This window comes from Poeciliopsis prolifica, unplaced genomic scaffold (genome assembly GCF_027474105.1).
Source record: "Poeciliopsis prolifica strain line A6 unplaced genomic scaffold, Auburn_PproV2 SCAFFOLD006, whole genome shotgun sequence".
Taxonomy (NCBI): domain Eukaryota; kingdom Metazoa; phylum Chordata; class Actinopteri; order Cyprinodontiformes; family Poeciliidae; genus Poeciliopsis; species Poeciliopsis prolifica.
In genome coordinates, this window is record NW_026562381.1 from 10234297 (window position 1) to 10261210 (window position 26914).

Sequence of the window (26914 nt, forward strand, 5' to 3'; positions counted from 1 at the left end):
TGACAGACAGGCAAGTATTGTACTTTCTTTGACATCACTGTAAATGAGTCTTGCATATAATTTACTATAGGTTTCCTACTTTCTAAGGTATAGATGAACTGATTCTGGGTGCTCATCTAATATACATATAGATGTTTATATGTAAATGTATGAAAAGGATTTAAACAGGAGTTTTTTAGGTGAAAAGGATGAAAAAATCTTGAGTATCAATGTGGGTAGAGGGAGGTTTTAAGATGGATTCCCATGGAAGAATGGCATTCTACTTAATTTTTTTCATCATAGCTTTCGGCTTTTAAAAAAAGGAGTAATCTTTTCAGCTAGGGTTTGAAACTATATTTTGAGTCATAAAATTGACCACACACCCTTGAATTTTTGAGACATTTTAAGTGAAACGAGGCAGCTCCTGCTTGTATGTGTTTGAGTTGCTCAGGTTTTAGTTGGTGACTATTTGTAATATTTGTGAGGGTTCCCTTGCCTGAAAGAAATTTTAGTTCAGCTTCAGAGTAGCTAGAGGTAATAGCTGAAGAACGCCAGGTTTCTCTGACTCCTGTCCCTCATTCTTGTTTTAAAAGCCAGAAAAAAAAGAACATGTTCATTGAAATCTCGTAAAAGTTTTAGTTTTACTGCTCCGTGGAACTTTTTAGTTAATTTATAGAGGTTATAAAGTATAATCACTGTGACTGAATCCAGTTATAGATATTGTTATATAGTTAATGCTGGAAATTCTGGATTTGTATCAGGAGGATTTGGCTGCTCTGTCTGGGCAGTGTTTATAGCCAAGATAAAATAAAGGTTTGAAGGAAAAGTGCTTTTTTGTAATCATTACTTTAGTGAAGTAGTATGAATGTTGATATTGTATCTTGGACATATTTTACTTGTATCAACAATATTTTAGTGCTCGCTTTATTTTAGTCTCACATGGTCTTTTGTTTATCTCTGCTTGTCCCTCTTCAGGCTTGTTGGATGGGGCAGCTGCCTCTTTCCAGCAGTCAGTGTGTTAAAACCTGAGCTGTCAGTCTATCATGGAGCCCACACAAACAAAACATGATCACTCACCCACACCCTCACACCTAGGGGTAATTTAGAGTCACCAATTAATCTACCATGCGTTACTTTGTGCTGTGTGGGCACACCGGAATACCCAGGGGAATCCTGCACACAAAGAGGAATAACATCCAAACCCTGGACAAGAAAGCCCTGGGTGGGATTTGAACCCAGAACCTTATTGCCTCCAGGCAGCCAAGCTACCATCTGCATCATCATGCAGGCACATTTTCTGCTTACAAAAGGAAGTGATTGAATTTGGGTTTTCTTTGTTGCCACTTAGCTTGTATTCATTGGAGATGGTAATTAAACATGTGTTGTTCTCATACCTTCAGTGCTCTTTGTTAAACGTCTGTATGTGTCTGGTATCCTGTCGGGAGAAGTCTGGACCAGAATCATCACCCAGTCTTCTAAATTGCTAGACATATGGCACAGGCTTTGTGTCAATTGCACTCTGTGGGGTTTCGATGAACACAAGGTAGATTTGATTTTCCTCTACTGTGTCTCTCAGCTGCAGTGAGATGCAGAATTTCTTTAGTGAAATGCAATAAAAATGTAGAAAACTGGATATCCTATCATATTTCTCCTTCCTGTTCTATGCATTTTTTTTTCTACTCAAAATAAATGGCAAGGCTTTCATTCTCTTTTTAATGTGACAAATCATGCTTAAGTGATTGGGAAAGACTTAGACCGAAGACGTATCCCTTGTTGTTTGCCAAAGACGAACAGTCGGAATAATCGGATTTGCCTTAGTATTAGCAAGTATTCCAAACGGATGAACGATTTGCCTCTCAGTTGATGTTGTTTTATTCAAAGCCAATTATATATTGTCTGGGAACTTTGTTACTAATCCAGATGTTAATTTTCCTCCCTTTCTCTTCCAGTAGATTGTTTTACCCTTGGGATTTTACTTTTTACACGTTCATTTACATCTTAAACGGATCAGACTGTGTAGAGTGAAATCTAATTCCTAACGTCTGTTATAAATGCATTCTAGCTCATTTAGTCCCTAACTGCACATTATTTCTGCATTTATTGACAAAAAAAGATTTGTTTCCCTCTATTTTGATGAATTACTGTCAGGTCTGAAGCATCATTACAAACTATCAAACTTTATGTTTTAGTACCTTAAAATTACAGAGATCAGTGTATAGTGGATTGCTATGTGACGGATAAGTAAAAATTATTGCGTGACTTAGAAGTAGGTCCAGATTGATGCATAGTTCATGTGTTGTGTGAAGGCCTTAGCGGTTTTGTGGGAGATCATTGGTGAACAATCAGCATCATGAAGAACAACAAACACACCAGAAACTTAGAGATACAGACGGGTCTAAAGCAGATTTGAGTTATAAAATGGTATCCTAAGCTTTGGACATTATTCAATAAAGTTCCACGACTCAGGTGGGAGGACCTGTGAAAAGTAAAACTTATTAGTATTATTTATGGACTACAAATCTGCCCATTTAGAGCACAATACAACCATCTAGAAGGTCCAGTGGAGCGAAATGAACTGCTATTGCTTAATTTTTCAGAAGTAAAAAGTGGGACTTTTCTTGATTGCTGAGGTTGAGTTTCTTTTGTAGTATAAAATATTACGGACAGAAATACCGTTGTTTCTTTGTTCTGCCCAGCTTGCCTAAAACAATATATTTTTCTGTCCTGGCAGGTTTTATGTGCAGGTCTACAGTGCTACAGTGAAATGGTTTCCATCAAAGCTCATTCATCTTTCAGAATGACCCAGACCTAAGTTCAGCTGAGCAGAAGTGGTAGTACCTGAACATTGATGTACAGACACTGTCCATTCAATCTCAGTGAGCTTGGCTTGTCTTCCAAAAGGGAAAGGCAAAAACTTCAGTTTCTGTTTACAAAGCTTGCAGACACAAACCTCCAAATATTTGTGGTTTTACTCGCAGTGGAAGAGTCCTGATACAGACTGCCTGAAGATACACTTTTGAAATTTTTATTTGTAAAAGAAAAAAAAAGGGAAATCATGTATGATTTCTTTCCGCTTTGGAATCTTGAACTACTTGGTGTTTGTGTATCAAGTAAAATCCCAATAAAATATGTTGAAGCTTGTGATTATGTGGTAAATATAGGACATGCTCACAGAATGTGAATACTTTGAATAGCATCAGAGCAATTCTGACTAAACCGAGAGAATACATAAAACTTGAAATGGATTATCACTTTGGTGTAAATTTTTTTAGGTTTCCAGACTGTTTTTATTTAAATTTGTCAGCAGCAGTGATTTCTGCATCTCCTGATGGCATCAACAATATTTATTATTAAGGCAGCACTAGGCACTACAGACTGTAATTGGGGCTTTGGATAAAAAGGAAGCAACATTTGATTTAATGGCTGCATCCCAAACAAGGTTTCATGGCTTGCAGTATGGCTCACTTTTTATATCACTGAATCCCCCGAAGGAAAGACAGAGATGTCATCATTAGTGGGCAGTAGACTATGGTTGTGTTGACTGTGATGGCTGCAGAGGTCTATAACTTGGTCAGCCAAGTCTGTGGCCCAGCAACAGCTTTTACTGTCCATTTCCCCTGCCTGTCTATCTGGGTTCCCATCTGGACACGTGATCCAGTGCCAGTCTGCACCCGCTGAATAAATTTGAGGAGCTAATGAGCAAGGAAGCTCTGCAAAGACCTGGAAAAGGGCAGCTCTTTCTCTTCTCCACCTCCGAGGAAAAGGGAGGGAAAAGTCGCTGTGGTCAATTTTATTAACTTGGCTGACCTTAACACAAACAATTAACATTTACTGAAAACGCATCCCCTCCCATTATCTTCCTCATCTCCATCTTAATCTTCAACCTCACCACCACCAACAGCATGTTGTTTTTATTCTGCTTGTACAAAAGAAATTTATCAGGCGGCAGAAAATTAATGGCAAAGCCTTTGCTTGCTTTTCATAGACAATCGCAAGGTGATGTGCATTATGCAGCAGAAGGTCGGCTCTCTGAAGGTCGCTGACATGTTTGGTAATTGGCTCTAGGCCACAACTCGGAGTCAAAAAGCAACAATTACCAGCAGTGATTTTGTGACCTAATATGACTTTTCAGATAAGCAGACAATTTCAAAATATGCTCTTTGCCACTGCTCCAACAGAAATAAATATATGTGACGATTCATATAAATAAAATATGCCGTTGGTTATTTCTGAGCTGTAAAAAAAAAAAAAAGCAAACTTTTGTAGTAATTAATCGTTTGACATTACTGGATGAACTAGACTGGAAGATGAAATGAAAAGTTCTACTGAGCAACATGTGAAAATATTTGTAGAGAATTTTGGGTTACTTCAAATTCAGAAGTTTACATTCAATAAAATTACATATCTTGTACTATCAGAGGTTGTCAGCCTAATATTAGGAGATTAATAGCACTGAATTGAGAACCTGATAGATGTATTTAAGATATGCATCATGTATCAATCAATTGAATTAATCATCCATCAAATATTTGTCTGAAAAAAATATTATTTACTTTGCCATTGAACTTATTTTATCTCACATTCAATGTAGCAAGGAGATTCTGTGAATTTATTTAGTAGCAAACAAAAAGTTATTTTACTTTCTTTAAAGATTATCAGGAAAAACACTGGCGACTCTTTTCAGGATTCAGTACATTTGTGTGGGATAAGAGGTACAACAAGGACATTTTGAAACACAAAAAGCAGATTTTGTTTGAGAAAGTTTTCCTCTGAAGTTTTTGGGCTCTGCATCTGTTTTTTTTTTTATTTCTTCTCCAGCATATGACAAGCAGAACAACAAAACATATTCTTACAACACATAGTGTCTGAAAATAATATAAACATTCCACAAAAGGCTCAATTGAAATGCTGTTTAATTAGGTAACACACGAAAAGCACACTTACTCTTTGGATTTGTTTCTTCTTTCTTTTCAGCTAAGCTGTCAGGCATTTTGTTCCTATCCTGACGAAAGCAGAAAATGAGAACTGCATTAACACTTATTTTTTGTGTTTTTGTGTATGTGCCCTTTCATTTTCAGAACCTAATAAAGAACTTGCCTGAGCAGAAAGAACTGAGTGCTCTAGCGGAACTAAAAGGTGAATACGAGGAGCTTGTGGAGTCAGAGCAGTTCGGCATTGTGGTAAGTATAATTAGCTCTTGCCGAGTGGATTTTTGCACAGTGAATCTAGTCATACTCATACTTTATCCTCAAACACTTTCCAACATGCACAATTAAACATTGTATTATTATTTTTCCAAAGATCTGTTTGGTCAGTAACCCAGAATCAGGATTTATTTATTTTTTTTTTTGCAAAGCAGTAATTTTTAATCAAGCAAAAAACCTTCAACGGCCTCAAATGGCGTCAAAACTGATAGCTCCATCTCCAAATGACAGCAGCTTTTGTTAAGTCTTTTTGACTTGAGCAAAAAACAGTTCAATCAGTTTTGATGAGCGTTCAGCATTAAGAACTTTGTTGATGCGGCTCTTTGACATCAGCTGTCAATGTTGTCTCGTGATAAAATCACCCCCTCAGGCTGTGTATGAATCCTCCCTGTTTAAAGGTCTTTGAAAAGCACGCAGCTGTAGGCAACCAGCCTGGCGTTGTATCCCAATACTCCTATCAATTTACAATGAACATCCAAAAGTTCGATCTTCTCCACTTCCATAATAAATAATGCTGTTATATTCTCTGCTTGACACATGGTATCCAGAATGTAACCTGTTTCTGTTTTTTAACTCAGAGTATTTTTTTAAACAAAGAATGATTTATGTGTTGGGAAACAGTCTGCCATGTATCCCAGACTGTACATAGATGATGTTAATTGACATTTTTCATAATTTTCACATAGTAATGATAAAAGAAAGAAGGAATTTTTAAAAAGTAACTTGTACTTATCAAATAATCATATTCTTGTGAGGTCAATGGAGTGGTGTATGTTGCTGGTCAGATATTGACATACTTTAATGAATGGGGTTCAACATGCTAAATAAAGACATCAGTACAACAAATATCTTTAACCATTTTTATTAGCTAGAATTTAGATGCACATTTTACATTTAACTAAATAATATCAAGATTTCATACTACTCTTCCTTAATATGAAGAGGATGGGGCAGTAAAATTGACCCCCTCCATCCCATTGTGGCAGTTTGTCGCTTGCGATAATCGTAACCGATCCTCCTGTACTGTGAGTTGTGTCAGGACTGATCTGGTCCAGTCGGTAAAACGTTGGCACTTCTCCGATCTAAAATCGGGCATTTTCAACATTGTCTTGGCCCAACTATTGCAGCCTGTGGGGTTTTCCCTGACAGTGAGCGAAAATGCCGCCTGTTAAATGTGACAAGGAGCCAATCAGAAAGCACAGTGATGTAAGCACAGAGGGGAATCCCAAACAGCTGACCTCATGCAACTGAGCCCAGCCTATTGCTTAATGCTGCAAATAAAGCTTATCGCTTAAAATGAATCCACAAACTATCGCCACTGTTTCTACATCGTCATCCGTGTTTGATTGTTCTAAATTCAGGTATGGTGTGTTGGGGATTTTAGAGATTTTCTTCTGGAACTGGGATATTCGTGAGTGGAGTCGGTTCTTGTGTAGTGTGTTGCTCATGCCTTGTGGCAGGACACAAGAACCGATCGAACTTCTTGTACATCATCTCCTGTGTGCTCACAGAGGTTTGGAAAATCGGCCGACCATTCTTAAATCGTGCCCAGTGAACCACACTTAAGACTCATAAGCTCTACTCCTCTCCTCTCGTCTCAACCACTGCCCTAACGCTCTCTGACTTTGGTCACTATGGTAATGTTTAGACATCCCTTCAAAATAGTATATAGATGCGCCACAAAAACGAACCTTTTATTTTTATGAAAATTTGAACTCTCAAAAACGACAAAATCGATGGGAGACCCGAGCTTATTTGTCTGCAACGAGACGATCCAACCTGGGAGTAATGAGAGACAATGACACCCGAAGTGTTGCTGATGCACAGCGTCTTTGGTCTCCTCGTGGCGAAGCCTTGTTATCGAGCCGGTCACCGCATATTATGCAGAGCAGCTTGGAATGTGGGAATCACCTACTGGGATAAATCCATTCTCCTGTCTCTTCTCTGGTCCTTTTCCCCTTTGCAAAGAAACTTTCCAAAGACATCTGATCTGTTTCTTACTCATTTTGCTGCTTGTTTGCTCAATTTTGTTGCACAAAACGTAACTGAGAGAATCCGGTTAAAGGATTTTCAAAATAAAAGATCCTTCAGACTCAGATAATACATAGAATGGAAATATTTAATTTTTTCTTGTGCGGCCCTGTACCAGTTGGGCCGCGTACCGGTACCGGGGATTGGGGACGACTGTGCTAAAGGACGTTTTGGCATTGTGTGGTTGCATGTAGTTTGAACCTGTTTGATTCAGAAAAAAATCCTCATTAGTTTTAAACTTGTGCACCACTTTTGTATTTATTGCATTGAAGTTGCTTGTTGTTCACATTTTCAATGCCACAAATAGAACAGTTAAAAAAACAAACAAAAGCCTCAAATGAGCAGCATTCATATCCAGGTAAGTGCTATATTTTTCTACTGGTTTTACTGGGGTTAACACACTCATGTGATTGACTGGAATCTGAGAAGGGAAGTGAATCTTCAACATTGTCTCTGACCTTTCCATTTAGCTACAGCTCTAATTACTTTTTAATTAACAGCTCTTTTCATCCATTTACTGAATGACTGCCCTGGAGTGAAAAACAGAGACGTTACCTTTAAAGTAATCTTCTCAATAAGATCATAGAAGTACACTGTATACTTTAACAAAACATATGTTCAGCCAGACCTGAAGAGTGCAGACGTGTTTCATCCAGATATAGTACTTCTTTTCACTCATCAAAAGCTTTCTTCTCGTGTTTTTAGAAGATGGAACGAAGCACGGGGTTGCACTTTACCTCTTGAGCTCACCTATGTTGTGATCACAAAACCCTTTACTAATCAAGTCGCTCCTCACTGCAGAGATTTTTAGTTCCCCTGGGAAATAACAGATGTTCCAGCTTTCCTCTTCCTCAGCTGTCACCAACACGCTGGCTTTCAACGTGATTCCTGCTTATTGTGTGTAAATCAGTTCTTGTGAGGTTGGACTCTGGGTGCTGATCTGTTTGAATGTGCACTCCTAACATTTGTGCAGGAAGATCATAAGTATTTGTATTGATGCCCTTAAATTCTCTAATTATCAGCAAAACATTAGTTAAATATTAGAAGGGAAAATTTTCTATAAACCTTGTAGTTCAGCTGTAGCTATTCATTCATATTCTTGACTCTGTGAATGTCAATAAATTAATCAATATCGACATTCATAAAAGAAAAAGTGAACATCAATTTGCCATTTTTAAGGGGAGATTTAAGACAGAGAAACTATTTAAAAACAAAACTCGAAGAATATTTACTGGTTTTGCAGTGCCAATCTATGTATCTAACAAACTAAGTTAATCCAATAAATTGAACTATTTGAATGGAAATAAGTTGAATAGAAATGGATGACAGTTCAAGACAAAATGTGAGGCATTGATTCATATGTCAAAGTACATAGTGCATTGCAAAAGTTTATTAATGCTGTGTTTTTTGTTTTTTTTTTGGTCTCTCAAATGAGGTAGACAGGTATAGCTTGATAGTGACAAACAGTATGCATTCATATCAAATTTCCTCTGTAGTCAACAAATTGTTTATTTCTTTTCTTTTTTTGCTTGAATTCAAATGTATACCACAGTTCTACTACACCGTAGTATATGACCCTTGATAGGATCTAATCTGTCCTTACACACTCACCCAACACAAATGACAAACTTTATTCAACTGAACCTTTACAAAACAAGTAAATTAGCACTAACTTTTTGCTTCAAAGTTCGCTAAAATACTAAAGTGCAAAGCAAAAACGTTGCAGTTGGTGAATTAGTGGCAATAAACCCACCATTGGAAATTACTCACTACCTACTTTCCTCTAACTTTGCAGATGAGTTCAGTGAAGCTGCTGCGACCACGTCTCAATGGCATTTTGTTCAAGCTGACTTTCGAGGAGCAGGTGAACAACATCCGGCCAGACATCATGAATGTGACGTTCGCCTGCGAGGAGGTAAAGAAGAGCGAAGGCTTCCGCAAACTCCTGGAGTTTGTGTTGCTGGTCGGCAATTACATGAATGCTGGCTCAAGGAACGCACAGACGTTTGGTTTCAACATCAGCTTCCTGTGCAAGGTAAGGCTCTGACAAAACAGAAAGTACTTTGTAGAAAAGTCATTTGGAAATTGATTTTGAATTGTTTCAAATGCATCTGTGACACGGCTAATTAATATGCAGTTACTATGATGCAAAAGAGCAGTTTTTGTATGTACAAACATACTTTGATACAATGTGCAGCTACTGTAGATCAGATAAAATCTGCATTACACAGCAATGTTTTCAGTTTTCAATGTATAGATCAGTAGAAGCAATTTCCATTCACCTAATAGGAAAACTTTTATTTATCCTAAATTTGGCAGACACACTGAGTCTCTCAGTGAGTGTGCAAATCCAAATGCATAGAAAGAAAATGCTGAAATAAACAAAAGCATACTTCCCACTGACACTTGTTGTAAAAGCTTGTCATTACATTCAATACCCACAGACTTGACAGGATTTCTAATACCTTTCAAACTAAGTTCATCGAACGAGTTAGCTTGCAGGTAGGCGTATAGTTTCTGATGACTCAATTTTTATGACTCACAACACAATTTAAATATTATGTTGCGGGAGGAAGTAAAATAAACTAAACATTGTTGCTCTCTCTGCTTCAAAACATAAACTTGTTAAATAATTACTTTTAAAGTGATCAGACAAAACCAGTTCATTTTGTGCTGACTTGTGGAGTGAGACAGTTAAATCGCTAAACATTTATGTACTGAAGAGTTTTTGACTTTTATTGATAACATTCTTCCACAAATAGAAAAGAATTTAAACATTTACTTAACTTCATCATCTCAATATTCATCTAAGACAAGTGGCATTACAGTTTTACTCTAAATGCATCCATAATATATACCAGAATCTGCAAAAGTTTACACTTATTTGTACAGCATCTAATTAGTAGTTGCAGAAGTAGGAGAGTTTTGCTTTATGTCACTTTGTGACATAAAGCCAATTTGAGCATACAATGCTGGCATACAGAAAGTCATTACAAGTCCTACAAATTGGATTTTATGTGATTAAAGGTAAAGTATGTAGTCAGGCAGAAGGGAAGATGAAACAAAAACTATGTATGTGTATCTGTTCAGCCCCATTTGTGCCAACACTACCCTGTTGTGGAGAAGTTTAAAGTCTACCAATCTAATATGTAACATACATGAACTTCATATCTTGCACTTGCTTTTACATAAAAATTTAACTAGTTTTTGTTTGCAGCATGCATTTGTGTTTTCTCAGTTCTGCTTGAGGGCTCATTTCCCCCAAGCTTCTCAGATCAGACAGAAGTTTGGTTTTCAAGGTTTGAGAACCTACGTTTGTCTTTTTCACTGCATGATGTTTAACCAAACAATTGAACAGAAATAAACAGTTCTCTTCGCAGCCTTTGCTTGGACTTATGGGTGGAAAACCCTGATGAAAGAGCAATGAATGCATTGTGAAGACTCCCTCAATTCAATGCAGATTTAAAGCCTGTTTGGATGATGAAGAAAAAGCTCTCCTGTGATGAAGGCAGTGTAGTATTCATGCAAGTCGAGTGAATCAGCGTGGAGTGTTGGTGTAGAGCCGGTAAACGCCTCGGGGGGCTGATTGGGCCATTATTGATGGACAAGAAAGAAAAAGTATGCTTTCTCACTTTAGTCAATCAAGTAAATGGCCCCCTGGGTGTCAGGTCTAGGGTACCTAATGCGCTCATCAGCGAGGAGGTTGATGATGGGAATGTGCAGGGGGGAAGGGCCCCTTCTGGCCCACCTTCGCCTTCGATGTTTAGTTCCTCTGCTTTAATTTTGGTTTTATGAGGAATGAAAAGTTTTCTGAAAGCGAGCCTGTTCTCATAAGCCCTCTCCACTCCTGGCCACGGAAGAATGCCCAGAGAATCATGTCTGGAATGAAGCTCTCCCAGTCGCTAAAAAAACACTTGCACTAAACCGAAAATCCTCTATGTGAGACATTCTCACTATTGAAAATGTCTCAGTGACGTTTAGATAGGGGAAACGGAGAGCAGAGTCTAATGCAAAGAAAAATAGCTGTAGAGAAATTATACTGAGAAAGAGTCATAGGGATTGCTATTAAAAATTGACCATGTATGCACAGGTGTATCTTCATAAATGTGTATTTTACAACAACAAAAAATCAGGTGAAAATATATGTTGATATTCACATTAATATAGTAGTTTAAAAATATATTTCAATGCAATTTTTCAAAGATATCAAAGAAATGAACAAGTAATTGTGTTCTTCCATTTTATTTCTCCTTTAATTGGGAAGGGAGAGAATGTTTATCAGCTCCGATCAATAACTGAACACCAAATGGCAATGATTCATGTTCAGTTCAAGTTCAGAAAAACAGTCAGTCTTTTAATTTAGTTCTTGAGTGTGTGACAGGGAGCCATATACCCAGAATTAGTACATCAGCTTGTTTAAAGGAATATCTGTCTTTTAACTTTAAATAACTGCAAGAATCACCAGACTCATTATGCACTTCCTAATGATAGCAAATCCATCTATACTGGGCTTTGGCTGAAGCTACATCTGTCTCTCTCATATAAACAGAACCAGTGTTGCAATATTTGTAAATTTATGCAAATACAACATTTATATTCCTTTTACTCATACAGCTTCATAAACAGCAATACAACATATTTGTTCTCTTCTGCTGTCTTGGTATTGGGAATTAAGTTGACAAATCAACAATGATGCTAATATGAGGATTTCCTTTTCCTACACATCTTTCTTTGCCATTAATTTCTGCTTTATTTTTTTATTTTTAAGTGATAAATATGCTAATAGGGAGACTTATTTTCTTCTAATGTAGCTTAACTTTCTAAATTATCTTCTAAATGAATGTGTTGCACTCACTAGTGAAGGATTTAGAATAATTTTACCTCCAGGCTGCTTATGCTGTGAATTGAATCATATCCCTGGTGTGTTTTGTTGCCAAAAAACAAAACAGTGGGCTATTGTTTTTCAGTCAACATCCAATGAAAATCTTTATTTGAAATTGAAATGTTTTACACAGCCCTTCTAGTTGTTCCATTAAAGTAAGATGAGATGTGACATCTTGTGACAACAGCCTTTGTTTTCTGTTATTATGTCGTATACAAATGGGAAAAAGTTGATAGAGGTGCAGAGAAAGTCACTCAGGATGAAGTTAGTGGTTGCTGATGCTCGGAACATGTGACATAAATAATGGCCTCCTTATACAAAAGCACAACATTAAAAAGGATCCATTGTTGCTGTACGACATGTACATACACATCTCGAAGCAGCAAGAGATGTATATGTAAAATCAATTATGTATAACAATATTTTTAAAAAACTCAAAATTATTAGCAAAACAAGAAGTCAAGGTCATGTGATGTTAAACATGACGTAAAAATTGTGATTGGCTTGTCATCTACTGTTTACTATATTAGCTTTGGCTAACAAAATTAGCGCTAACTTGAAATCGGAAGAAATTGGAAGTTGATGGGTGGATGTTTGAAATGACGTCAAAGCGTCTTTAAGGTTGGAAAACTGTTCACTAATAAAAGTGGTGTGGTATGGTCTCATATTTCTACCACGTTACTCTGACACCCCTAATTAAAATCCAGTGTGCCACGTTGAAAAAGCCATAGTTGCTTGACTGGCCTGCATGTGCTCTTGTGGTGCCTTCCCAAAGCATTCACACTGCTCTGACTTTGTAGAGTTTTGGCTGCACAATATTAGGAAGACCTGCAATAATGCTGATGAATGTCAGGATAACAATTTCCGATTAATAAACAAAGTTTCTAAGTGTCTATTCTTTGGACTCGTACCAAAACAAGCCACAGATACTGAGTAGTCTTTCCAGCTTCTGGGGAAAGAAAACAAAGAAAATCATTATTTACATCCCGACAACAACGTTTTATTGAAACAGTTGCTTCTGGTCTGATGTTTTGGCATTCAAACAACTTAGTTGTAGTTTCTTAATGACTTCAAGACTTTATCTCTTTACCTTCTAAAACTTTTTTTTATGGTGCATTAAACAACTAGTGTCACCAAATATATTACCAAGATGCAGAGCCTGAAGGTGCGGTACTTAAATAACTTTATCTAACTTTTATTGAGTTGTTGGAAGCTCAGCGATATGCATATTGCTTGCAGTGATCTTGGGACGTTATTTGCAATATATTGTGCAGCCCTAATTGCAGACACATACTTCAGTGAACTTTATTGAGGTGTTAAGTGTTTGACAAAAAGTAGTACATAATCATAAAGTTGAAGGAAAATCATGGATTCTTTGCCAAATGTCCAGAACACAACATGGAAGAAGGTGGACAGATGACAACAAAATGAACTCTTTGTGTAATGGAGATGGGAGCACTGACCATTCCCCTCAACACATGTAATCCACCATGAAGCATGGTAATGGCAGAATCATGCTGGTGAGAGTTTTTGGGAACATCAGCAATTAACAGTGGGAATAGTTTAAAAGAAAATTTGTTCTTTTGAACAGAAACCTGAAACATAAAGCCAGACCTGCACTAGATTGATTTATATTAAATCAAATTCAGATGTTAGAATGGCCTATTCAAAGACCAGACCTGTATGAATAATTTTATACGTGAACTTCACAGGAGAAATTGATCCAAATTTAATTTCCTTTTTGCTCATATTCAACCCATACCTGACTTCTTCATGGCAGTCTGAATCACCCAAATCCCATTTTTTGATTTATTTTACTGTCAGATGTGGAACTAAATCAGATACATATTCAAGAGTTTTCAAAGTGTCTGCAGTCAGAACGGCCATGTCGCACTTTGTCTGACTTTCTAGTCATTGATGTGAGACATGCGTCATAATTCTGCACCAGAAGAAGAAGCCAGACGGGGTAAATCTGGAGATAAACAATGGCTCCAGCTAGCAGTGCCGACGTTTAACTTCCTTTTCTTTTCTTAGCTTTCTTCGTACACTTATGATCTTCTGACAATACTGCTGTTTCCCATTGCTGAAAAACTTTTAAATTAAGCTACAGATGGCGGCATCCGTCATTACCTCCCTAAACCGCACTCTGCTGTGTGGCTTCAGTCGCTTTGGGGTCTTCACCTGTTCTCACAGAAGCCTGATTGTGGTCACATTAAATTAGTAGTATGAATGTCTACGCAAAAGAACTAAACAAAAAATAACATTGGACTTCTACAACTTGCTCTGCAAACATCAGCCTCTCTGTTTTTATCCTGATTTGCTACTCTTTAAGAGGCTGTGTGTAGATTGTATAGTGAAACTGACGTAAATTATTAAATAATCAAAATACTAAATATATTTTCATTTAAAATGTTCTGACAGATCATAATATTTCTCTTTTGAAATGAGCATCATCAACCCTTCATTTTTCTGTTCTAGGGAAGTTGCTAAATACCATGAAAACAAAGAAAACTATACTTTTTCAATTGTTTCATTTGAATATTCGTGTATTTTGATAGGAACCAACTCACCTCACATTATCCATATTTTTAAATTTCACTGACTAATTTTAATTAATCCATATTACCTGAAACACCAGTGTAAGCTCGCCCCCTGCTCTTAATGAAACTGCGGTGTGTATGAGCACCAGCTGAGCTCACTCATTCATATTTTGTCAGTGAAGCTTGAGGCAATAAAACCTGTTTATGCACTCAACTCTTCGCTACTGTTTCCGTAAGCGCTCTGTTTGTGAATCAAATGGTTTCTGATACTTATGAGAGACGTGCGCGAGAAGCAATGATTTTGTTGGAAGGTGAACAAACCCAAAATTCATTTTCGTGAAAGTAACTCGCAGCTCTCCCAATAACTATCAGACAGGACAAACTGTCAGATCCTCACTGTTACAGTATGTGTATCCTGTAATTGTTTCAGTATTACCTAAATGTGTGTTAATTAGCACATCTATTGTGTGCACATGCGTGGGCATCTCCAACTGCACCTTGTTTACCACACAGATATCCTCAGTGCAAGAACACTGAGGTGTGTTGTGCTAATTAGCTTTCCCAGCATGCCATTCGAACTGCATTGCAGCCACGGTGGGGAATGAATATGGAACAAGTTTTCTACGTGCTGATGTGAAGAATCACACAAACAGGTGCTCCGCTGATACGGTGGTGTACTTTTCACTTTCTCCCAAGTTTGAGATGCTATGTAGAACTTTTGTTGTGTTAAATCACATCAGTGAGCGCTAAAATTATTACCACTGACCACTATTTCATCTTGTGCCAGATAATTTTTATTTTTATTATTTTGTAAAAGCAGACTCCAAGCACATTATTGATCAGTTGGAACCTAAAACAGGTTCCTCCTGCAACATGAATCAGTGTTTGCACAGTAGAAGTGAAATGCGTCAGACTGTAAAGTGGGGAATTTTACTGACATACCAGTAGATTTTTTTCTATTCATTCATCGATTACATTTTTTTAAAGTTTTTTTTTTTACCTGCAAAAACTGTGATTGAATATGTATTCTTTTTATTTTTTTCTTCCAGCTACGAGACACTAAATCCATCAGTCACAACACAACACTTCTCCATTTCCTGGCTGAGAAGTGCGAAGAGAATCACCCAGAGATTTTGAAGTTTCCAGATGAGCTGGAACATGTGGAGAGTGCCAGCAAAGGTAGGCTTCTCTGTTCATACGAGCTAAGTTGTGTTCCACAGGATACGATATGTGTTTCTGGGATAGGAAAACGTCTTCACTGTGCAGAAATCGAACAAAATACAAATATGAGCTCACTTTTTCCATTATTTCTTTTATTACACTATATTTTTAGCACATTAAATCCTTCCACGTGCACCATGTGCACATTTCCCTCGACGACAGCTAGCCATCTCCGTGTGTGACAGAAATAGAGCTGTTTAGTCGGACCGTGCTGTCATTCTCCCCGTCAATAATCTAATTCCACTTTAATTCCTTTCTCCGGCGTTCGGAGGAATCCCCTCAGGCTTATTTACTTTGTTAGTCTCTTAATTGGTCATTTAATCTAATTCAACTAATTATGCACTTGACTGAGGCTGCCAGCCATTGTGCTAGTCAACTGAAATAGTCTTCAAGCATTTTGGATAGAAGGATGTGTGTATGATCACATTTGGAATCATAAGAAACCTGTTAATCAACTGAACCCAGAAAATAAATACCTGAACTCGGCAGCTATTTAAAGAGAAGGGAACTATCTTGCACACACAACACATGCAGCGGCATCCAAAAATATTCACATCTTTTAACCTTTGTACGTTTTGTCATGCTACATCCATGTTTAAAGCCATTTTAGGTTACTTTGATAAATCTATTCATGTGTTGACTTGGTCTAGATAAAGTCCAAACTTAAATCTAGTGGAGAATTGGTGGCAAGGTTTAAAACCAAAGTTATTTGTGTGACCCGACTGAACTGGAGTTGTTTCACAACGAAGAATGAACCCGAAGTCAAGTTATTTTCTTTCCTCTTCAAAATTTCTACTCTACTACTTTGTGTTCATCTTTCACATAAAATCCAAATAAAATAAGTGTCATTGTTTGCAATGTTGACAAAATGTGAAGAAGTTGTGCCTCAATGATCACATATAACTTTTCAGTGAGACGCTTTCAGGAGCTTTACATGACCTTGATTGGGCCAATAGCATTCAGACTAATTAGGTGTTATACTCAAGTACTGTTTAATCTTTTTTCTAGGTCTACAGCTTTGATAAATGTTGGCGCTTAATGATTTAACAATCTATTTTCCTGGATTCACATTAGAGCAGATGACAGCAGTGATCAGAAGGCATGTCATGTCTGAATATTGCTTACTTGTTATAGATTGCTTGCGTATCTTTTACTTATTTATCCAAATCTCTAGATTGCCTGAGTCATTTTTTTCACCCTCAATACATTCAGTACTCTGTACTCTCAATTTCAGGTAAATTGCTTTCTTAAGTGACTTTTCTTAACTTTTGATTTCTGGTGAGTTGCATCCAACTTTCACACAATTTTTATTTAGAACTGATTTAAAAAAAACAAAACTCATATTTATTCATTAATATATCCATCTATTATGTGAAACACAGCTGCTGTTTATTTGGAAAACTGATAAAATACCCTGATTAGAGTAAAATAGCATTAAAATATTTTTTCTTCTCACCATTTAACAACATGAATATTATAAAACAATACAGTATCCACTTTGCACATTTGATATGGGGAAAGCAAACAAGCAGAGAATGATTAAACAATAAAAAGTAAATTGCTGTACCTTGAGCCTGTTACCCACTCATGTGATTTATTTTTTGGTTTGTTTTTGTGATTGTTGATTTTGAAAGGCTGGTGTGGGAGAACTGCATCTAAAGGACAATTTCTATGAAGAATGCGTCAGATTTAATCAAAACGTCATCTACCCTTGCAAATATTAAACAATTAATGCATGTGATTTAAATGTGCAATCAGCCCAGGATAATTTAGAAAATTATACTTCGTCCATCTTGATTGATTGCTCCAAGTGGCTCCACTTCATAGTTTTTCTAAAGAAATAGTTTTTTATGTCAGCTTTTTGTTTAGTTATTCCATCAAAAATCAGCATTCTCCAACAGTTGTCTGCACTGAGGAACATACTTGTCTGATTGCAAGTTGAAGGCTAACAAGGAAGCAAGTCCTGCATTTCTAGATGTTGCCTTTGGCTCCTCTTTTGATTCTGCTCCTCTCAAATCTCCCTGTATGAAGGGCAGTTTTTCTAAAATAATCACTTCGTCATTACTAAGTTCTGATGGAACTCCACACACCTAGAATAATTAGTTCAATTATTTTAAGTAATCATGTAATTTAAGTTGGACAAATTTCTTTTAAAAGGTTAGCAGAACTAAAATGTTTCTTCCATCCATCCATTTTCTAACACCCTTGTCCCTCGCGGGGACGGGAAAGGTGCTGGTGCCTAACCCCAGCGAACATTTCGGCCGAGAGGCGGGGTACACCCTGGACAGGTCTAATACGTTCCTAATTTGTCAGTATTTTTATGTGTGTCTCAGTCAATTAGAATATAATTTAAAAGTTAAGTTCAGTAAGTCAATAATTAGAATATACATTTATTTCAATTGCTTCTTTTTGTTAATTTTGATGGTTCGCAGCAGATAAAATCCACCTCTTGCGAAACAAAATCACAAGACTTTGCTTTCCAATTTTCTCGAGGTTGGAGGTTTTCATTTTCATTCACCCTCTCCATTTCCTTCCACTAAACTTTTCCTCACCCAGCTTTTTCGGCAATACCATTTTGTTGTCATTGCTGCTGAAGGACAACATATAGTGAGGGTTTAACTCACTACAAGCTGGTCAGTTGTCGAGTTAGCTGTCTATATCATCATGCTTCTACATTAAAAACCCTTTATTCATAGGACTTGGATAATAAAGTAGATTTTAAGGTTTCATTAGCTGTTATCATCAAATTGAACAGAAATAAATTGCTTGAAATATGTAGCTTTGTGCAATGAATCTGAGTTTCAGTTTTTCATTTTTATTTAATGAAATAAATTAACATTTGATGACATCCTCAATTGCTGTGATGCACCTGCAGAATTAGGGACTTCACAGCACATTCAGGCTTGATTCCCCACATTTAAAACACTTATTTTCTCCCCTTTCATTCCCAAAGTGATGTACTCCATTCATGCTCAGACACCACTTCGCTTGCCAGTTTTAAACATATACTGTAGAGCCCTTAGCAAAAGGTTTTAGGTGCTTTGGATGTCTGTGATGTTTACTTTCCATCTCCATCTGTGTGTAAATAGGAAGATGAGTTTCCAGTCTAGGTTTGCTGTTGCTTCCTGTGATTAAACTCTCAGGGCAGACGCGCTTTTAGTGTATGTACAGTTTATCTACAGCAGGAACTTGTGAAATGAAGTAAAAGAGCAGTTAAAAAAAGAATTAGAAAAATGAGGTTGCTGAAAGAAGCGACGGTTTCCTCTGAAAACCTAACACTGTGACCAGATTTTTGCATAAGTCACAAGGCAGTCATCCCGCATTAGCAAGGACTCTTTCTCTCTCTCTCTTCTGCTTTGTCTCTATCTCTCTCCCTGGCAGAAATCGTGCTGCAGACAAGTATTTCCAGATGGGCTGTCCAAGCTCCTCAGCAGAGGCATAAAGAAACAGACTAAAAAACACTGCTAGTCATCCATGAAAAGTGAGAGCAGCAGACTAAAGAGACAAGGAGCTGCCTTTTTTTTTTCTTGGATTTTGAAGATTTCTTGTTGATTTATCAGTGGTAGAAAGCAGGCTGACCTTGGGACACCCACCTACTGTCCAGCGAAGTGGTGCTGATTAAAGATTGGCAGTCAGAAATGCAGCTTCTTTGATATCCTTCCATCCATGCATGAAAGCTGCTTGTATTGATGAAAGTACAAGTTGTGGATGTCAACATTTATTTAGCTTTTTTTTTTTTTCCTCGATTGGCTCATAAATAAAGAGGAACATTCTGTTCTGTTTTTGCGAGTCTGTGAAAGCTGTTTACAGCTCTTACTAGTGTTGTGTTTGATACATTCAATTTGAATATACAGTAACTGTGAGGCATGCCGGATCTACTGTACTCTTTTCATACCCCTGACCTCATCTTTATAGTACCCCCTGAGCCTTCAGAGAGGTGTCATCGACCAATTTGCCTTGTTAAATTTCCCCCAGAGATGAGCATGTGGGGACTGACAATGGGTACTAAGTCTGTGTGGTGATTCCACTCAATCAGTGGCTCAGTGACGATCTGTCTTGACAATCCGGGAAAAAAGGAAATATGACACGAATGTTCTCATAAATCCATTTAGTATAAGGCATAGCCAAGGGCAAAGTACTTTGGAGCTTGTGAGAGAGAAAATGGAGAATGAGCAAAGAGGAGAGAAAAAAAAAAAGATGAACTCTGAGGATATTAATACCACTGTGAATATATCTATTATCCACATTCATTTCAAGGCACTGCAGCATAATAAAGCAGTACCCATTTCCCATTTAAACTCTGAAGCAGTACTTGGCTCTGCATTACGTAGACAAAATGGCTTTCTGGATGGGGTGGGACACAGAAAGGATCATTTGTCTTTTGGTCTCCGTGGAATTGCATGGAGCTGTGGGGTTCAGAAGATATTCCCTCATGCAGGCAGAGGGTAGCGAGTATTTCACTGAAATCAGGAGCAGCCACTTGAGAATCCCTTTGAATTATTAAAACTGAACATAAATATCATGGTGGTTAAGAAGCAGCACTTCATTTTGTGTTTATGAAGTTAATGGTTTAAAAATAAGTGTTCTATAACTAATTTATTTTATTTAGAAAAATATTTCTTCAATTACTTTAAGTTTTTAACTGAACCAATAAATTTGTCACCTGATTTATAAATACTAACTGAAATATAGAGGAAATTTACTGAGTGTGACCTTTACTTTAAATGTGTCTGTCATGTAGCAACGATCTTTAATATTCTTGTCTTCACATTTAAGCTGTTTATTTTAACCTTGCTATGTTAGACTAAAGATGCAAGGAAAGTACTTTCCTCTTGCATGAACGTAGAACTTTAATTAAAAAAAAGTAACATTATTTAATTTAAAAATCAGTCCGGCTGTTCTGTTGCTTTTGTTAGAAAAAATCCTCACCAAACTGTTTATAACTGGAACTAAAACATCTTTGTTTTACAAAAAATGTGCTCAGAACCATCATGGTATGCAGGTTTGTTCTTGCTGGTGTATTTTTGTTGTTGAACATTTCAAATTATTTCCATAAAAAGATTAAAAAGGTGGATACATAAGATGAGACATAGATTTAAGAAGCAATACAAGATTAACTTTTTGTATATACGATTGTGTCCAGCATCACAAAATCATTTAAAGCAAAGTAATTTCAAAATAATAATAATAATAATAAAAGAAACATATCCAGTGGATTGGTCATTTTTTATCCAGAATGATAATCACCTTGCTTAATGTTTTATTTACAAAGTCTTCTATCTCATAAGTTTGCTTTATTGTAAAATGTATTTGTCTCTCCTTACCTTTTTTCTGTCACTAGAGCCATAAAAACATTGTAGATTGTTACTCACGGGTTTCACTGATATCCATTAGCGTTGATTTTTCTTTTACTATCATCTTAATGGTACCTAAATGTTTCCCCTGTACTAGTGACAGAGGTTTTCAAAGGTATAAAAGCTACAACGTATCGTTTTGTTGGCAGATTTAGTTTGCAGATTTTTATTAAACATGCTTAATGCTTAGCATGTATGACATGTGTAGTAAAATAATGACACTTAATTTATGAAGTGGTGGATGAACAAAACTAAATCAGTCTCTACACCACAGATTTTTTTTAAAGTATTAACTTACTGCTGTAGAAAAACCCAGCCTACATGTATCTCATCATTTTGAAAGACAAATATTTTTGCTGTGGAATAGCCAAGAATTTCTTAGCCAGTAATACCAACACACTTCTCTTTTTACACACAGGACAGAAATATGATGAATGCCACACTTAGCAGTCATTTAGATTTGTCATACTAAAGGTATTTCTTCTTTTGAAGTATTTGAATGACAGTCTGACTCAGGTGGTTATTATTAAACTTAGTGGGAGTTATCCATTTGCTTTTTATTCGTGTGAAGCCTGAGGAAGTGTAGCGTTTCAGCTTAATGGCAATTAATTAGAGGAGAAATAGCAAGCAGATGAAAGTAAGGAAGTTTTCTTTTTCTTACCCACATAATCTGTGTGATGACATTTTAACAAAACAAAATGAACCTCGAACAACAGAAAACTATACAGTTATGGGAAATTATCAGTGAACTTTGATTATTGACTATAGCGTGACTGATTCACACAAAGTTGGTAAAAAAAAAAAAAAAAGAAAAGAAAATCTTAGGAGAAACCCATCCCTGGCTAGGACTAAAAACTAGATTACTATTTTGGATTTTTTGTAAAAAAATTTTTTTTCCAAATTAACACTTGGTATATATTCCAAATACCATGTCACAATCGAAAGACAAAACTTTATTTTGCGGTATTAATGTTTATTAATTTTGACAAAATTACAAACATATAATTTTTGGAGAATTGATTCTTATACTATTCATCAATTACCACATTAATAGATCATTTAGCTTAGCTGCTGTTAGCTTTAAGCAAACTGGCTATTTTATTTAGCTTAGTGGCCAAAACTGGGATAAATCAAAAATTGCAGAAACATGATAAATATACACAATATAAACACTCGAACTGATCACCCTAAACTATTGTTTCTACCCAAGTACAACGTATTCTGATGGATGAGCTGAGCTTAGCCATTCAAATGGCTAAGTCAGGAACCAGAGGAGAGCTAGGAATTATGTATGAAGTAATTTCCTCTCTGCATTCATCAAATATTGTTTAGTTCCAGTCAATAAAAATCTGTTTATTTATACAGCGGTGTAGTAGGGTGAGGTAGTAGTACAGGATCGGCAGGACCAGCAGTTTAAATGGACAGTGTGACATGAAAGATATTAGAAACAGGAAACAGACCTGTCCAGCTCCACCAGCGCTGAGTGAGTGATGAGCTCTGGAGAGGCTTTTCTTTCTATTTCACTTTTTTCCCCTCCGCTTGCTTCACGGTGGATGAGTAGTTCATTGTGAGAGCATAACAACTACTCTATTCCTTTTTTCCACCTTTTTCACTCGCTTTTTGTTCTTTCTGTCCATCTCACTTTCCCTCCCCCGCTCATTTCCAACACCACCGCTTTAGCGGGCCTATATAAGTGTAGACAGAGATAGACACATGCAGGGAGGCCAGCAGCGCTGCTTAGCATCAGGCTCTGGTCGGTGACAGCGGATTTCAATGAGGGTTGACAATGGGACCAGGAGTGAGAATAATGCTTTTTGCCAGCCTAGAAATTCAGCCTGTCACAGAAGACCATTTTCCATGCTGAGATAGTTCCATGAACTGAGGTGTTGAAGGAAGTGCCATTTTAAATGCAGCCCTTTTTTCTCTACAGTAAACTTCTAAGAATGACTTTTTTTTTTGCCCTTGAAGGGGGAAATCCGGCAAGTATTTTCATCGGATCAAAAAACTTTTTCTTCTTTTGTTTGCTGAAAATTTTTTCTTAGAAATATCATTCATTCATACATTCACCACAGACAAATTTTTGTGTGATTTCTAAATGGTTTTCACTCTTTTTAACCTCATTGGGATTCAATGAAGTACTTTGCAATGTATTTTTCATTCACAACAGCACTCACAGCATCACTTCACACACATAGAAGGGCTTTACTGTGGCTGTTGCTCTGCCTTCCCTGTTTCAACTCTCACTTTATTCACATTTTTTCACACTTTTTTAAAGGAATCTATGTTGGATAAAATAGCAATCATCGGGGGGTCAAGATCACAGTACTGATCAATCTGGGACTCACAATATTACATTTTGGAGGAAAATTATTTCCCGTCAAGCCCCAATAAAAATATTGATATTTTAAAAGCATCACTATAATAATGAGACACCCTTTTTGAGAAAAGATTTCACTTTCAAAATGTTTTTTTTAAAACAACCACAATACAAAACAAACAATAAATTAACTGAAAAAGGTAAAAAAAAAAAAAAAGAAAAGAAAGTAAGACATTGTCTTAACTTTAAACATGAAATTAAAATGTGCTTCAACTTGTCCAGGTGAAAAAAATCTCCACACCTTTTTGTTGTTAATCGGAAAAAGGAGACTTGCAGGAAATGGCTGTTTTCCCAAGTTCTGTTTTAACTGATGGGAAAATAACATGTAATACAAATCTGAGTGGAGGCTGCAGTTCTTTTTAAAAAGGTTTGCTGATTGAAATTGAAATTTCCCGGTGCAAAATTATGTGCAGATATTGAAGACAACATAATAGAATACAAAGAATAATAGCTCACATTCTAGTGATTTTCTCATCTTGATTGAAAAAACAAATTCCTTTCTATAAACCTATAGACCCTAGTTTTAATTTGACTTATGAAATATATGTTCAATATGGAACGTAAAGGTTTAAGTGGTAATCCTTATTCAATTTGAAGAAGAATAAATAAATAACATCATCTGCATTATCAAGAGGTATATCACAAACATTCTAGAACATCCACAATATGAATGCAAATAAAAAAAGTAATGGTCCAAATATAGAGCCTTATGGAACACCTTTTCCTAATATTTAGGTAGAAGGAAAGATGACTGAGATAAACAGAGATGACCAGAAATTTTACTTAAAAACCAACATCTGTCTTGGTCTGAATATTTACATTTGAAAGTCTTTGACATCAAATTACATAAAACCTTTCAGGCACAAAAATCTATGTTTATGTTGGCATAATCAGGCTAATTGATCATCTTAAATCCCCTCCAGAGCTGATTTACACATTTTCCCTGTCAAAGCGTTATCAAACATTCTGATTCACGTTATACACAGATAAAATCATTTAACATTGGATGAGCCAAATAAAACTGAAGTGGCTGAAGAGCAGAACTTAGAAATCAGTAGGAGGATGATTCACCCAATACCGAGGATCCTTGAAGTTGTTGTCACAGGGGAGACCTGATATATTCATATCTGTCAAGCTCTTCTGATCTCTATGATAATGGGTATGATCGCTGCTGAACAAATGAGCAGGAAATTGAGGTTTCTCTGAAGTGATTCCTGCACCCTCCAGATAAGGCACTATTGAGACCTCACAAGGCTTCAGTGACTCCCTGACATGAACATCGTAATACAGCCAACCTCTTCACAGTTAATACTTGACAAGAATTCATGTTGGTTGAACGATATGTTTTTGTCAGACACTTTTGCATCATCTCAACCAATTCTTTAAAAACCCCATAGAAGTTTAGTTTGCTGTCAAAATGTCATTCTGCATTTAAACGAAACGTCCGATTGAGCAAGATTTGAAAATAGTCACTATTAAACAAACATGATTTGATAAATTCTAAGTTAGTCTGTTTTTAAATTTCACTTCATTTTATTTTCAAAGATTGCTACCGAGGCTTTTAATAAAATGATTGATCGTACAATATACAAAATTGAAAAGTAACAAAATAAAGCAAAATCATAGAACTTCTTGGATCTAATTATTTATTTTTAAATTGTACTATTGTTAAATTATGTTAATATCTTTAAACCAATTAGTCGTAATTGGTTAAACTGTTAAAATACATTTGATCTTTTTAAGTGAAGCACAAAATATTGACATGAACATTCGTTTAAACTAATGTTGATAATTTTGTAAATCTCCAGTACTAATAACCAAAGCTTATTTCCATCTTGTCATTTGTGTGTGTGTGTGTGTGTGTGTGTGTGTGTGCGTGCGTGCGTGCGTGCGTGCGTGCGTGCGTGCGTGTGTGTGTGTGTGTGTGTGTGTGTGTGTGTGTGTGTGTGTGTGTGTGTGTGTGTGTGTGTGTGTGTGTGTGTGTGTGTGTGTGTGTGTGCCTGTTTCAGGGTTGGCCTTTTTGTATTTGTGTATGTGACATAGTGATACAGTGAGAGGTTGTGGGGTGTTTAAATGTAACAGAGAAGCAATGTCAGCAGTTTTTTTATCATGTTGTCGAAAGGGTAGGGAAATGTATAATAGTAAATAACAGTTGTCAGCCATAATATCAATACAAAACTTGAAATTATCACATCAGTGCATCTCTAGTTATTCACTGCAGTACCAGACTTGCATTTTACAAAACTCTTCTTCATTTGTTCAGTTTCATAAACATGATCAGATCACCAACAGCTAGCAATTCTCACTCCAGTCGACCTAGAAATATTGATTAATAGTGTTGAAAAAAGTTCAGTCTGCAGAATGGAGTGAGTGAAAAGTTAAATATTTAAATCACTTCTGTGTCTGCATAAATTCTTGCAGACTTCATTCTCTTGTATCAGCATTACTTGGGCAGACCTGCATTAAGGTCATCGATGGGCCTTTTTTACATCTGTTGCTCAGATATGATTTGCATATTCACATTAAGCAAAAGGAATTGATAAACTTTTTTTCCACTTTTGAGATAATCAGTCCTGAACCAACCCACATAAACAAAAGAGCAACGAAAACCACTGAATTCCTTAACAAGTTAAAAAAATAAATAAATTATATATATATATATATATATATATATATATATATATATATATATATATATATATATATATATATATATATATATATATATAGTTGAGATAAGCCCCAAACCTCAATGTATTTTCTCCATGGCTGCCAAAACAGGAGTTAATATTTGGCCTGTGGCATTTTTGAAATCGACTGTAAAGGCTTGAAGTCTTTAGTTCCAAGTTCTGTTAATCTTTACTGCTCAATACATACAAATGCCATGACTTGAAAAAATACCCATCACAACAGGCTTGCTATTTACCCAGAAAAGCAACAGATCATTTTCTGACTAGGTGGTCTTTGCGGTTAAGTGCCTGTGTTTTTCTCTTATTCCTTCCCACACTCTCTGCCTCTATTGACCACGGCTTGAGAAAACGTGTCTGTGGATGAAATGCTGTCATAAGAATCGGACTGACTCCCTGTGTGTCTGCGGGGGTGGGAATTGATTTTGGATACTTTATTGAGTAATTTTTATCATGGGCTGTCATCAATACCTGATTTAAAAGCATCGCCTGCAGCACACATGGCAGAGCTGCTCATCGGGAGTTTCAGCGGGCCTGGGGAAATTGGTTCCCCTGGGCCTGTTTCAGTTAATGCATGCCACTAAGTGTGAAGACTTAACCATCACTCATGATTTATATCCCAGATAGAAGCAAAGATAT

The 26914-nt window shown here is 36.5% G+C and overlaps 1 protein-coding gene across 6 annotated transcripts in view; it reads left to right on the forward strand.

The window, feature by feature from the left end:
- Positions 1-26914, forward strand: part of LOC129360700 (protein diaphanous homolog 2-like) — a 431171-nt gene that overhangs the window by 261488 nt on the left and 142769 nt on the right. For all 6 annotated transcript variants that reach the window (XM_055031060.1, XM_055031065.1, XM_055031064.1 and 3 more), the window contains 3 exons: positions 5058-5159; positions 9010-9249; positions 15686-15815. In XM_055031060.1, coding sequence (XP_054887035.1) covers positions 5058-5159; positions 9010-9249; positions 15686-15815 — 472 coding nt within the window. The remainder of the gene's footprint in view (positions 1-5057; positions 5160-9009; positions 9250-15685; positions 15816-26914) is intronic.